This window comes from Mauremys mutica, chromosome 24, assembly GCF_020497125.1.
Source record: "Mauremys mutica isolate MM-2020 ecotype Southern chromosome 24, ASM2049712v1, whole genome shotgun sequence".
Classification (NCBI taxonomy): domain Eukaryota; kingdom Metazoa; phylum Chordata; order Testudines; family Geoemydidae; genus Mauremys; species Mauremys mutica.
In genome coordinates, this window is record NC_059095.1 from 8,155,041 (window position 1) to 8,169,672 (window position 14,632).

Genomic DNA, 14,632 nt, shown 5'->3' on the forward strand with positions numbered 1-14,632 from the left:
GGGCCTGGGTCGCGCGCCTGCGCTGGGCGCCGTCCGTGGCCGTTGCTCAGGATCGGGCCCCGCGCGGCCCCAGAATCGCTGCCCTGGGCCAGCCCCTGACCCAGCAGGCACATGGCAGCGCAGACCAGCTCCCTCGGCTAACACTCCCCTCCCCAGAACCGCCCGCTGACCTCCCCCAGCAGCCGCATACGTCTCGTGCGCAGCCGGGCAGCCGCCCGTCTCGGCAGAGGCTTTCCGAGGCCCCCCGGGGCCCACGCTGGCAGGGAGGGAGCCCCGCCTGGCCCTGGCAGCCGCACAGCACCTGCGATGCTGCGGGCACGAGGCGCCCGCGTAATGACCCGTTCGAAAGCGGCCGTAAGAGCCCCTCTTACCCAGCTGCTTGTGGTGAGGGCATTCGCTGAGGCTTCCGGGCAGACCTCGACATCCGCGTTGCTCCAGCTCACCCCGGCCAGCCTCGCTGCCAGCCGCGTGCAACGGCCTCCATTAAAGCAGCCGGTGCCACGTGGCTCCTGTCTGGAGCATGCCCGGCCCGGCCCGGCCCGCTGCTCCGGCTTGTCTGCGCCTGGGGGGCGCTGCTCCGGGAAAGGGGCCGAGCCCTGCTCCGGCCCTGCTGAGAGGCCGGCAGCCCGGCTACCCTAGCTGAGCCCTGGGCAAAGGGGCCAGGCTGCTGGGGGGGGTGAACGCACAGGGCCGCAGCGCAGGGTTTCGCACGCGGGGGATAGCGCAGGGATTGAGCAGACGGTTGGTCTGGTGGCCAAGGCGCGTGAGTGGAGAGGTCAGTTCAGTTCCCACCTCTGCCTCAGACGCCCTGGGGTAAATCGCTGACGCTCTCTGGGGCTCAGCCCCCCGTGCCAGGGGATAATACAGCTTCCTACGCCCCACCCCGGTGGCTGCTCAGAGGGGAAGCCCTTGGGGCAGGGGCCATCTCGCTATGGGGCTGTGCTGCTCCTGGCGCTGAGCTCGGCCGGAGGCTCTAGCTGCTCTAACAATAAGCAAGACTGGGGGTTGCACCCCTCAGGCGTCTCCCAGCAATGGAGAGAGATGGGGCTAACCCACAGGCGCCAACTTTTCAATGTGCTGTGGTGGGGGACTCGACCCCCAGCTCTGCCCCAGGCCCTACCCCCTCTACCCCTTCCCCCAAGGCCCCGTCCCGTTCTACCCCCTCCCCTGAGCTCGCCATGTCCTCACTCCTCCCCAGAGCCTCCTGCACGGCGCGAAACAGCTGATTGCGGCGGGCGGGAGGCACTGCGGGGACAGGACCCACCGGTTTTTTCGCCCGTGGGTGCTCCAGCCCCACCTCCGGTCTAACCCCCGCTGGAAAAGCTCAGGCTGGAGGCAGAACTTGGTGACTGCTGCTCAGCGGGGCCAGCGTGCGGCAGTCCCCTGCCGTCACTGGAGCAACGTGCGCTACCCGGGGACCCAAGCCGCTTGCTCTGTAATGGCCCGAGGCCAGTAAAGGGAAGTTCCCTTTTCCCGCTCTGGGCCTGCTCTCCCTGCATGTAGCCAACCACTTCCCGGCCCTCCGGGAGCCCAGCCATCTCCGCGTGCACCTCCCAGATGACCTGGGCCCCCGCCTTGCAGCATCCCACTCCCGGGCTGCAAGCCCAGTGCCAGGGCAGGGGTGAGCCCACCCCCTCGGGGCACAGAGACCGGCACCATTCAGAGCTGACACAGCCGTGAACCCAGCCTGGGACTGAGCCTCCCCCATGGCCCTGCAGCAGCGCAAAGCCCCCGCCCCCGGCCCTGCTGTGCCAATATCCCACCATCCATGTCACTGCAACAGTGATAACGCTCCCTGCGGCGCTGCAGTGGGGCTCATCACCCCACCTACTTGGGATTCTTTAGGCACAGGGGATATAAATAACCCAGACTAAAAACCTAAAGTGCAACAGCAGCTCCGGGGGTGTGTGAGCAGAGCAGGGCTGCGCACACACAATCGCGTGCACACAGACCCACTGGCTAACACACACGTGCACGCACAGCCACTCACTAGCATGCACAAAGGCTCACACAGACACGCTAACGTACAATTGCACGCAGCCACACTCGCGAACACACTCACACATGCTAACAGGCAGAACTGCTCACTCAGCTACTCGCTCACATGCACAAGCGCGTGCGGACACACCGACATGCACACTCGTGTGCACAGCACACTCACACTCATCAGTATGCTGCTAGGCACACACCTGTATGCCCAGACTTATACGAACATTCACACAGCTACATCCCCACACAGGTGTGCACACATGCTTACACTAGCCTACCACATCATGCACACTGACATGCTCACACTCACACACATATGTGCACACATGCTTACACTAGCATACTGACATGCTCACACTCACATACACATGCACACATGCTTACACTAGCATACCCACATTGTGCACACCAACATGCTCACACTCACATACACATGCACACATGCTTACACGAGCATACCTATGTTGTGCACACCAACATGCTCACACTAACACATCTATGTGCCTGTGTGTGGCCAGCCACACGCAGAGCTACACAAACACACCCTCATTGCCAGACACGCACACTCACCGTGTGAAAACAAAGCCAACCAGTGGGGGCTGCATGTCATTTGAATCTGCTTCCTCCTTGGTTTTGCACTAATGGAATTCATGCCGGGCTCGAGCTTTTGAATTTGTGAGCATGCACCGGGATTGCAGTTCTCCAACCGGCCCGTGACTCCCGTGCGCGCAGGCAGGGGATGGGTGCAAGGAGCTGAGGCAGAGGAGGATTGGAAGGGGATGCCCTGGCTGGCAAATGGAGATTGCTCCCCCGGAAGCCAGCCACGGGATGGACACGATGACTCTGAACTAGGGAATCCAACGCGTGGGATGGTCAAGCAGCCGCAGCTGCAGATCATCCAGAGTCCAGGGGCCTGGCTGGGCTCCAGGAGCCTCTCCCAGGGTCTGCGGGGTGGCCAAGCGCACTGAGCTATTTGCTGCTTTGCAGCTGCCGAAGCTGGGAATTGCCAGGGTGGCTAAAAGGCCACCGCTGCTCCGCGCCCTCTCAGCCAAGCGCTGGAGCAGCGTCCATGGTGCAGCCTGAACCCCACCGGGCATCCGGCCCAGGCGGGCTTACGGCAGGGCTGCTGAGCCCCTCCGCGTGTTTCTTTGGCCTCCTTGGAGCAGGCTGGCAGCGCCTGCCCACACCACCTGCCTGGGCACCCATTTGCCGGGGCCGGTCCCAGGCGGGAGAGTCTCCAGGAGCTTGGCTCGTGGACATGTCAGGCCTCCAGAATTCAGTGCGAGAGAGATCAGGCCACCGCTCAAACAGCTGCGGCTCGGGGGCTTCGGCTGGGCCCGCTACGCTCCGAGGGCTCTCCTGCAGCCAGCCTGGGAGCAGGATGGGGAAGGTGGGAGGCGGGGGAGGAGCTGAGAGAGGGGGTGAAGCACAGGAAGGTGGGGGACGGGGATCATGTTGGGGGGGCTGGCCGAGGAGATGGTGGAGACTGGAAGATACGGGAGGTTGGAGGATGGGAAGGGGAGCTGGAGAGAGTAGGTGGGGGTGGGACGGGAGGTGTCAGGGGTTGGGGTGAGTGGTGGGTTGGGAGGGGAGGTGGGTTAGGGAATAGGAGGGGGGTTGGGAGGGGACGTGTCAGTGCTTGGGGGTAGGTGGGCGGTTGGGAGGGGAGGTGGTGTGGTTGGTGGTAGGTGGGGGGTTGGGAGGGGAGGTGTCAGGGGTTGGGGTAGGAGGGAGTTGGGAGGGGAGGTCTCGGTGCTTGGGGGTGGGAGGGGGTGGGAGGGGAGGTCTCAGGGGTTAGGGAATAGGGAGAGGAGGTCTCAGTGGTTGGGGGGTAGGTGGGCGTGGGAGGGGAGGTCTCGGTGGTTGGGGGGTGGGGGAGTAGGAGGGGAGGTCTCGGTGGTTGGGGGGTGGTAGGGGAGATGTCAGGGGTTGGGGAAGGAGGGAGTTGGGAGGGGAGGTCTCGGTGGTTGGGGGGTAGGTGGGGGTGGGAGGGGAGGTGTCAGTGGTTGGGGGTTGGGGGAGTAGGAGGGGAGGTCTCGGTGGTTGGGGGGTGGTAGGGGAGATGTCAGGGGTTGGGGAAGGAGGGAGTTGGGAGGGGAGGTCTCGGTGCTTGGGGGTAGGTGGGGGTGGGAAGGGAGAGGTCGGTGGTTGGGGGGTGGGGCAGTAGGAGGGGAGGTCTCGGTGGTTGGGGGAGTGGGAGGAGAGATGTCAGGGGTTGGGGAAGGAGGGAGTTGGGAGGGGAGGTCTCAGTGGTTGGGGGTAGGTGGGGGTGGGAAGGGAGGGGTCAGTGGTAGGGGGGTGGGGGAGTAGGAGGGGAGGTCTCGGTGGTTGGGGGGTGGTCGGGGCGATGTCAGGGGTTGGGGGTGGAGGGAGTTGGGAGGGGAGGTCTCGGTGCTTGGGGGTGGGAGGGGTGGGAGGGGAGGTCTCAGGGGTTAGGGAATAGGGAGAGGAGGTCTCAGTGGTTGGGGGTAGGTGGGCGTGGGAGGGGAGGTCTCGGTGGTTGGGGGGTGGTAAGGGAGATGTCAGGGGTTGGGGTAGGAGGGAGTTGGGAGGGAAGGTCTCGGTGGTTGGGGGGTAGGTGGGCGTGGGAGGGAAGGTCTCGATGGTTGGGGGGTGGGAGGGGAGGTAACAGGGGTTGGGGAAGGAGGGAGTTGGGAGGGGAGTTATCGGTTGTTGGGGGGTAGGGGGGGGTGGGAAGGGAGGGTCAGTGGTTGGGGGGTGGGGCAGTAGGAGGGGAGGTCTCGGTGGTTGGGGGAGTGGGAGGGGAGATGTCAGGGGTTGGGGAAGGAGGGAGTTGGGAGGGGAGGTCACAGTGGTTGGGGTTAGGTGGCGGTGGGAAGGGAGGGGTCAGTGGTTGGGGGGTGGGGGAGTGGGAGGGGAGGTCTCGGTGGTTGGGGGGTAGGTGGGGGTGGGAGGGGAGGTGTCAGTGGTTGGGGGGTGGGGGAGTAGGAGGGGAGGTCTCGGTGTTTGGGGGAGTGGGAGGGGAGGTGTCAGGGGTTGGGGAAGGAGGGAGTTGGGAGGGGAGGTCTCGGTGGTTGGGGGTAGGTGGGGGTGGGAAGGGAGGGGTCGGTGGTTGGGGGGTGGGGCAGTAGGAGGGGAGGTCTCGGTGGTTGGGGGAGTGGGAGGGGAGATGTCAGGGGTTGGGGAAGGAGGGAGTTGGGAGGGGAGGTCTCAGTGGTTGGGGGTAGGTGGGGGTGGGAAGGGAGGGGTCAGTGGTTGGGGGGTGGGGGAGTAGGAGGGGAGGTCTCGGTGGTTGGGGGGTGGTAGGGGAGATGTCAGGGGTTGGGGAAGGAGGGAGTTGGGAGGGGAGGTCTCGGTGCTTGGGGGTGGGAGGGGTGGGAGGGGAGGTCTCAGGGGTTAGGGAATAGGGAGAGGAGGTCTCAGTGGTTGGGGGTAGGTGGGCGTGGGAGGGGAGGTCTCGGTGGTTGGGGGGTGGTAGGGGACATGTCAGGGGTTGGGGTAGGAGGGAGTTGGGAGGGAAGGTCTCGGTGGTTGGGGGGTAGGTGGGCGTGGGAGGGAAGGTCTCGGTGGTTGGGGGGTGGGAGGGGAGGTGTCAGGGGTTGGGGAAGGAGGGAGTTGGGAGGGGAGGTCTCGGTGGTTGGGGGGTAGGTGGGGGTGGGAAGGGAGGGGTCGGTGGTTGGGGGGTGGGGCAGTAGGAGGGGAGGTCTCGGTGGTTGGGGGAGTGGGAGGGGAGATGTCAGGGGTTGGGGAAGGAGGGAGTTGGGAGGGGAGGTCTCAGTGGTTGGGGGGTAGGTGGGGGTGGGAAGGGAGGGGTCAGTGGTTGGGGGGTGGGGGAGTAGGAGGGGAGGTCTCGGTGGTTGGGGGAGTGGGAGGGGAGGTGTCAGGGGTTGGGGGTAGGTGGGCGTGGGAGGGGAGGTCTCGGTGGTTGGGGGGTTGGGAGGGGAGGTGTCAGGGGTTGGGGAAGGAGGGAGTTGGGAGGGGAGGTCTCGGTGGTTGGGGGGTAGGTGGGGGTGGGAAGGGAGGGGTCAGTGGTTGGGGGGGTGGGGGAGTGGGTGGGGAGGTCTCGGTGGTTGGGGGAGTGGGAGGGGAGGTGTCAGGGGTTGGGGAAGGAGGAGTTGGGAGGGGAGGTCTCGGTGGTTGGGGGGTAGGTGGGGGTGGGAAGGGAGGGGTCAGTGGTTGGGGGGTGGGGGAGTGGGAGGGGAGGTCTCGGTGGTTGGGGGAGTGGGAGGGGAGGTGTCAGGGGTTGGGGAAGGAGGGAGTTGGGAGGGGAGGTCTCGGTGGTTGGGGGGTAGGAGGGGGTGGGAAGGGAGGGGTCAGTGGTTGGGGGGTGGGGGAGTGGGAGGGGAGGTCTCGGTGGTTGGGGGGGTGGGAGGGGAGATGTCAGGGGTTGGGGAAGGAGGGAGTTGGGAGGGGAGGTCTCGGTGGTTGGGGGGTGGGGGAGTAGGAGGGGAGGTCTCGGTGGTTGGGGGGTTGGGAGGGGAGGTGTCAGGGGTTGGGGAAGGAGGGAGTTGGGAGGGGAGGTCTCGGTGGTTGGGGGGTAGCTGGGCGTGGAAGGGGAGGTCTCGGTGGTTGGGGGGTTGGGAGGGGAGGTGTCAGGGGTTGGGGAAGGAGGGAGTTGGGAGGGGAGGTCTCGGTGGTTGGGGGGTAGGTGGGGGTGGGAAGGGAGGGGTCAGTGGTTGGGGGGTGGGGGAGTGGGAGGGGAGGTCTCGGTGGTTGGGGGAGTGGGAGGGGAGGTGTCAGGGGTTGGGGGTAGGTGGGCGTGGGAGGGGAGGTCTCGGTGGTTGGGGGGTTGGGAGGGGAGGTGTCAGGGGTTGGGGAAGGAGGGAGTTGGGAGGGGAGGTCTCAGTGGTTGGGGGGTAGGTGGGGGTGGGAAGGGAGGGGTCAGGGGTCGGGAGGGGAGGGGAGAGGAGGGGAGGCAGGGGCTCCGGAACTGAGCCCTGGGGAGGGGCGGGCGGTGGCTGCCTGGGGAACACAGAACGGAAGGTCCTACACAGATGCCAGGGATCTTGTGCTGTTGCTAATCAAGTCCCCTGCAGCCCAGCCAGCCCCCCCACCCCCCAGGGCAGAGCGGGGGGATCCCGGGCCCAGGCCTGACGCTATTAAATAGCTTCGCTCCCCACGGCGCGAGATCGCCTGCGCGTAGCGAGGGGGGAGTATGGATGGCGCACTTAGATGGGGAGGTGATTTTAGCCCTGCTGTAAATCCACAGCCCGATTGCTCCCCAGGAGGTAATAAAAGAGAAAACAATATCGGTAACACCATGAAAAACTTCACGGCGGAGCCGCGCGGCACAGAGCTTGGGGGGAGGGGGACGGCCCTGGGGGAGCCGCTCGCCTTGCTGGGCTGCGCCGGGCTCCGCCTTGCCTATCAACGCTGCCTTTGGCCAGGGCTCACTGGTGCCCCCTTTGCCAGCCTCCCGCGTGTCCCCTTAGTGCTGCTCACACGCCAGTGACGCTGGAAACGGGCGCAACTCGGCACAGCGCCCTGATTTCGGAGGCCCGAGGATCTCCAGGGACACGGGCGGTGGGGTCCACTGGGTCAGAGCCCCGGACTGGGCATCAGAACTCCTGAGTTCTCCTCCCCGCTGTGCCACTGACCCGCTGGGCGAGCGTGGGTGCGTCTCATTCAGGCCTGGTTTCCAGAGGCATGTGGCAGCCACAACCCTCACTGACGCCAGTGGGAGCGAGACGCACTGAAAATCAGGCCCATGCCACCCGTGCCTCAGTTTCCCCCTCTGTGGCATGGAGATTTTGATACACATTCGAGCGGGGCAGAGCTGGCTCATTCCGCTCCCTGGCCTGGCCCAAGCTTTGCCTGCGAGCGCCTGGCTCGCTGAGCGTAAGAGCTGCAGAGGGGCACCAGCGGGCAGGGAGAGGTTGGCACGCAAAGAGAGCTGGGGCCCTGCTGGCAAGCAGGAGGCGGCGAGGGGAAGAGCTGCTGGCAATGGCCCTGCCCTAGACGGCCTCCTCCTTTAAAGAGACCATTGCTGTGGTATCCGGCCACCTGCACCCGTTACTGGGTCTCAGCCGAGTGCCCACTCGAGAGGTGCCCACGGCACGAAGGGCTGGCGCTCGCCGGCACAGCTGGCAAAGGCAGGATGGCGGCGGAGGCTGGATGCCCCTCTCACTCCGAGCCAGGCTTCCCAGCCATCTCCTAGGCTAGAGGTGGGCGCTGGGAGGAGCAGCAGCCGCCGTGCACCCCACAGGAGCATAGGACGGGACGGGCTCTCTGGCGCCAGCCCGTTCCCCAGCGATCGCAGGCCACCCCCCCATACAATCCCCTTCCGAGACTCCTCAAACGCCCTCTGGCTCCAGGGGTTTGGGCCTAGAGCAGAGTCCGGAGACCAGCAGCCCTCTCCCGCCTGCGAGCCATGGGCCCCTCCCAGCACAACGCACGCCGCAGCCAGACCTCGCCGTCCAAGGCCAGAAGGGCAGTGGCTGGCGGGACACTGCCCGCACGGCTCTGTGGCTGGGGAGGGGGGTCACCCGCAATACCCTCCCGCCAGCCACACAGGATGGGCGGGACGCCTTCTCGGCGCCTGTCCTGAACGCCGAGGAGCTGGATCCATCCGTCCACGTCGGCACAGGGCTCTGGGAGAGCTGCGAGTTATTGAGATTAACGAGGAACAGGATGGATTGTTTTTCAACTTGCATTTCCCTGCACCCTGGTGGGGGTGGCGGGGGGGGGGGTCCCTTTAGCCTGCGAGCCATATGGGAAGGGGTCTGGAATGCAGCCTCCCAGCGGGGCCCGCAGAACGGCAGAAGCCGGGGGAGGAATTTATTGCAGCTGGGAGAGACCCGGGATTTACCGGAGCCGCAAGGCTGCCGCCGGCTGGTCACGGCAAAGGTGGCACCTGCCAGGAAGATGCTGGGCAGGATGTTTGTCTCTTTCTGTCACCTGTGGCCCGGTTGGAAGTGGCCCAGGTTTGGGGCGTGGGAGTGACTGGCCCGGGAATCCCATTGCGGGCGGGACTAGCTGAGAAACGATCCCTTGGAGCGAGGGGAAGGCAGGAAACCACACAGCAAAAAGTGAGTGAAACAGGGGCCCAGATGACTCAGCCTCAGAGCAGAGAATAACTCAGCGGCCAAGAATGCAGCTGACGCCGTCGCAGGTTCCTTGTGACCGGACACTGAGTTCGCAAGGGGCTGGCCTGTTCCCCGGCTGGGCCCTCTGGACTCAGCCCCCCGGGTCCGAGTTCGGAACCCGCCTCCAAGGTGCCCCGGGAGCGAACGTTCCCACCCTGGGGGGGTCACCCGCTGGCGCCTCTGGGGAAGACCCAGGCTGCAGACCCCACCACATTTAGCGTCTGAGCGAGGGTTCTTGGGAAGGGGCTGGCCCGGCGCTGATCGGCCGGGACGGGGAGCCCATGTTCTGAGCTCCGCGTGGGCTCTGGGCTATGGTTGAGGCCAGCGGCTGTCACCCCCAGAGGTTCGCTCACCCCGTGGATCTCCCCATAAGAGCAGACTTAGCTCTCCCACCCCAGCCCGCAAACACTGGCCGATCCCAACCGGCAGGCCCCTGCTCAGAACCGCTGTCACAGCAAGAAGGGCCCTTCCCCTGTCCTTGGACCCACCTGCCTCCAGGGACTTTAGGGGGGATATTCTTGATGCCCAGTTTCCCATTTACCCACATTTCTGCTCCCTCCCCCCAAAAAATTGCAGGCATCAAACCTGACTCGTTGCACCACCACCCACACAGCGGGTTCATCGTGCCAATCTGTGCCCACAGTTAACAAATTCCGTGTCTGCCGCCTGGCAAACGTAGCCAGTAGCTACACTGCAGAGGATCGGGGCGTGGGGGGAGGGATTGGGAAAACAGGCGTTCGCTGCCCTTCGCGCAATGATTTATCTGCCCGATGCCCAGAGCTGGAGGACAAGGGGTCGGGAGCTGTGTTTGCAGACAGATTGTGCGTGGGGATACAGGCGAGCAAACAATCGTGCAAGCCCCAGAAAAACATCCCCCCGCCCCCCCGTCTTCCAACCTGAGCAAATCCAGACCCAGAGCCAGGCGCAGAGCTGAGCTGGCTAAATAAACCACAGGGAAATCAACCACAAAAGCCCCTTTCAATCCGCACAGCTGCTGGCATTGTCCTGGCAATTGCATCAATCAGAGATAAACATATTCAAAACTCCCTGCCATGGTAAACACTGGGGGGGGGGGGGCGGGGGGATGTGTTTGTCAAGGTGCACTTTGCTCCCTGGTTTAACTCTGCATTGCCAGGTGGGGCGGGGCAGAGCCCCACACCCAGAGCTGGGGGGCTCGGGGAAGAGCGCCTGGCGATCCAGGGGCCTCTCCAGCGCTGCCCTGCCCCTGTGCCGTCATTCGCACCAGGCGCCGTGGGCATGACATGCTGCCAGCTCAGGGTGGACACGCCCAGCCCCCCGCTTTGCCCCGGGGGCGATGACTCCAGGGCCATGTGAAATTGGACCCAGGGAACCGGCGCAAGCAGCAGCACAAACCCCGGCCCCTCTGGGGAGCCCTGACCCATCAGGGGAACAAAGTTCGGTGGGGAGGGGGGAAGTGATCAGAGACGTTGGGCCAAACCGGCCCAGCTCCATCGAATTCAGCGACGCCGTTGTCCGGCCGCTCAGGGGCAGGCCCGTCGCTCCTGCGGGTTTCGCAACGAGGCGATTTCTCAACCCGGCAGAGCGAGGGGGCAGTTCCCAGAAGGAGACCCAAGGCCGCCCCGCGCCCGCCCCTTCCCTGCTCTCCCAGCCCCAGGGCTGACGGGATGGCACGACCGCTATAAAGAGCCAGCCCCGGGCACACGCAGGCCAGTGTCCCAGCAGCGAGGAGTGGCCAGAGACGAGACTCAGCCAGGTGGCATCGCAGTCCGGGCAAGGTAGGTTCAGACTCGGGGCTTTCGCTATTGATTCCGGCTGGGAGAGTTTCTCTTGCAAAGGGAGTCGGGGCACATCCCAGCAGGACAATGTTCCTGGGGGCGTTCACGAGCCCCCGATTCCCAGCGGCGCTGGGCACCCCAGCGCCTACTGCCTTCAGGGGGGCGCTGGGTGCTCAGCGCCTGGGGCAAGGAGGCCAGACCCGCTAGCCTGGCTGAGCTCAGCACGGGCCTGGGGATCAGGGGGCTCAACGCCACCTGTCCTGGACCAGGGGCTGCCTAAGGACCAACCTGCTCCCCCGTGTAAGGTCAGGACCAGTTGCCTGCTGCCCCCAGGGGCCATTCGGGAACAGGCCAGGTGAAGAGGTGCCCTGGCCATGCCCGCTTTCCCCATGGGCGGGGGCTGGGAAGGGGTGGCCTAGAGCCTGTCCCCCCCCGCTTACTCTAAGGGAACCCCAGGTGGCCAACCAAGGGGGCTTTGCCGCTGCTTTGCCAAGCCAGAGCAGGGCTCAAATCTGGCCCCAGGAGGGACCTGCCAGCAAGGATCTCCCCTCTGCCCTGGAGCAGAGCGTCCTGCCGGCTGGGGGAGGAGGGGAGAGTCCTGCCGGCTGGGGGAGCAGAGTGAGACTCTGAATACGGTTGGGAGCCCAGGGCCGGACCGGCAGGGGGCAGCGGGTGGGGATGGAGGGGCATCGGCAGGACTGTGGGGCATGATTGAGGAGCCCTGTGCGGACAGAGGGAGCAGGGTGTTTGCTCAGCACCTGCCTGACTCCAGCCTCCCCACTCAGCCTCTCGGCTTCCCAGGTCCCTTTACCGCCGACTAGCCGCGATGGCCCAGCGTGTGTTTCTCCCTGCAGGATGGGCCGCTTGGGGATCGCCGTGCTGGCTGCACTCATGTCCTCCCTTCCCTGCTGGCTGGGTGCCCCCTGCCCACCCGTGCCCACCCCCAGCAACATCACAGAATTCGTCTGCACCTCCCCGTCCCTCAGCAGCTTCCCCACCGGCTTCCCCGAGGAGACGCTGATGATCTCCGTGGAGTTCACCAACCTCTCCAGCATCGGCCCCGACGCCCTGCAGCAGCTCCCCAAGCTCCGAGAGCTGCACCTCTCCAGCAATCAGCTGAGGAGCCTCCCCGGCAGCCTCTTCCGGGATCTGCCAGCGCTGCGGGTCTTGGATCTCACCAGCAACCTCCTGGAAGATCTGCCCCCAGAGATCGTCGACTCCTACAGCCCTCTGCAGCACCTGGTTCTGAATGGGAACAGGCTGGCGGCCTTGGAGCCAGCGTGGTTCCAGACGCTGGGGGAGCTGGAGTGGTTAGATGTGTCCAATAACCGGCTGCAGGCCCTGCCTCCAAACTGCTTCCAGAACCTGAGCAGCCTGAAAATCCTTGACCTGTCCAATAACCAGCTGGACAGGCTGGCCCCGGAGCTGCTGGCCGGCCTGCTCAGCCTGGAGAGGTTAAACCTGGAAGGCAACCGGCTCCACTCCATTGTCGAGCACACCTTCGACCTGGTGCCGCACCTCAGTCACCTCTTCCTCCAGCACAACAACCTGAGCTCGCTGCCCGTGCAGCTCTTCCGGGAGCTGGGCCAGCTGGGCCACCTGGATCTCTCCAACAACAGCCTGACCTCGCTGGCCCCCTGCTTCTCAGAGCAGAACCTGACGCTGGAGCTGGATCTGTCCGGGAACCCGTGGGCGTGTGACTGCGCCATGCTCTCCTACATGCAGTGGGTGACGGGCCGCTCGGTCGGCCTGTCCGCCCCACAGCACACCCTCTGCGAGACCCCCGAGAACCTCAAGGGCCAGACGGTAGCAGCCGCGACCCAGGACAAGCTCACTGCTTCCTGTTCGGCGGCACCAGCAGAGCGCCCGAGCCCCTGCAGCCTCCCTCGGGGCCAGGCTTCCTAAGCTGAGCGTGGCTGACCCAGGTGGCAACGCCCAGCTCTGGTGGGCAGCTAGACACGGTGAGAGCTGCGGGCACTGCCATCTTCAACCCCCCCACCCCGCCACTGGGCCCCCGGGGCAGGGTGACGTTGGTGCCTTCCTTACCAGGGAATCCCAGCAGCGCCCACCACCCTTCCCATAGGACTGGCCTTTCCAGCTCACCCCCCAGGTCACTGATCAACACCTGCCCAGCTGCAGCAGGAAGGATCAGGCCCACCCACAGGGAAGCCCATGGCTGCATGGCATTTCCCAGGAGGAGAACCCCCCCCACCCCCCCCTCCTCCATGCCCTCCTGCCTGATCCTTTCAGCCCCTCACCCCTACAATGCCTCAGAGACAGGAGCTTCCACGCGCCTCCCCCCAGGCAGCTCCCTTGCGCAGCCACACGCTCGTGTGGGATGGTCTCCACTAAGCACCCAACAGCTCCCGCTTCCCCTCCCAGGAAACCCCTCCCTAGAAAAAAGCCCAGACGTCTCTTTGGATACTGTCGTCCACCTGAGATTTGTCCTTATTCAGGCCCCAGCCTGGCACCCAAATCCCCTGCCTGGCACCGAGTAACCTTGGAGGCATCAAGGAGCCTAAATTGTGGGGTTTGGGGGGCTCCAGGAAGTTGGTTTTATAGGAAACAGCATGGGCTGGAGTTAAGCTCTGCAAGGGGTTGGCTTGCAAGGTTCCCACCCCATCGCAAACATAGCACCGTTCTGCAATCAGCAACACGTACGCAAAGCTCCCTTCTGAGCTGGCTACGGCCAGGGTTTCCCTTTCCCGCCCTTCCCCTGGCCGGCCTCTTCAGAAAGAGATCCTTTCCGCCGAGTGCAATCTAATAGGACTGACCTGATCTGGCTACCAAGGGGAGTCAGCTTAGCTCAGCCACATGCTTGTGATGCAGCTCCTTGTAGAAGCAAAGGCAGGCAGTTGCAGGCTGGATAGATGCTCCCCGTACAAGGTCCAAGAACACGAATCCCCCATCCCAGGCCTCTGTTATCTCGTAAAAGACGCTAGGACCGGGCATCCCATCCTGGTCCCAAAGATCAGGGAAGTTTGGCGTTGAAAGGAAAGCTCTAGAGAGAGAGAAACATAAGCCATGACTAAATCCGGCTGCTCTGGTCAATGTCACCCCGTCCCTGTGAATGTTCTGGCCCTCGTGATATGTTGATTGCAGCCATTGTGTTTTTTTAATTGGAAACAAAACACGGAATGTTACACGTTAACGTCTCGCCGGCAAATTTATGGCGCAACTAGGGTCCTAAGGAAGGTTTAAATTAAACTGAATTGTTTAAAGCTGTTGCACAATTTGTCCCCTGATTTATCACGCCAATAAAAACCGTGAGCGAGCGGCGCCTCTGGACCCCGGTGTGGGTGGCTGGGCTTTTGTTTTATAAAGAGAGGCTGCTGGTTGTTGGCGTAACTTGCAAATCATCAAGGTGAATACGGGGGACACTAAGGGGGTCTCTGATTCGATGCGGGATGGGGGAGGAGGACAAGGGCTGGTGGGGGTGAAGTTTAACCAGTGGCCTTGGAAAGCCTCCAAAAGTTTGGCCCCTTCTAGGAACTTTAACCGTCTGCAAACTCAGGCTGGGGGGGAGGGGCGCTCCGAGGAGCCGGTTTGCTCCTGAGATGCAACTTCAGCCCCTGACCCTGGACCTCCAGCTTCCCCAAAGTCCGGGAATCTTGACTCAAGGAGCTCAGCTTAGCCCTTTCCAAAGAGATGGACCCAGTGGCCAAGCTCAGCTCCAGATCGCCACTTACTGGCCAAAAGGGAGTCAGGACTCCTGGGTTCTGTTCCTGGTTCTCTGCCCCAGGCTCCACACCCAGGGCCAGCGGCTGGGCTGCTGTAAGGGGTGATAATGTCTGTGCATTCAAAGCGCTCGGAAATCTGCGGCTGCATCATGCCAAGCAT

The 14,632-nt window shown here is 64.1% G+C and overlaps 1 protein-coding gene across 1 annotated transcript; it reads left to right on the forward strand.

The window, feature by feature from the left end:
• Positions 1 to 10,449: 10,449 nt before the first annotated feature.
• Positions 10,450 to 14,019, forward strand: LRG1 (leucine rich alpha-2-glycoprotein 1). The gene is made up of 2 exons (XM_044998883.1): positions 10,450 to 10,792; positions 11,647 to 14,019. The coding sequence occupies exon 2, from the start codon at positions 11,648 to 11,650 to the stop codon at positions 12,695 to 12,697; it is 1,050 nt and encodes a 349-aa protein (XP_044854818.1). The 5' UTR covers positions 10,450 to 10,792; position 11,647; the 3' UTR covers positions 12,698 to 14,019.
• The last annotated feature ends 613 nt before the right edge of the window (positions 14,020 to 14,632 follow it).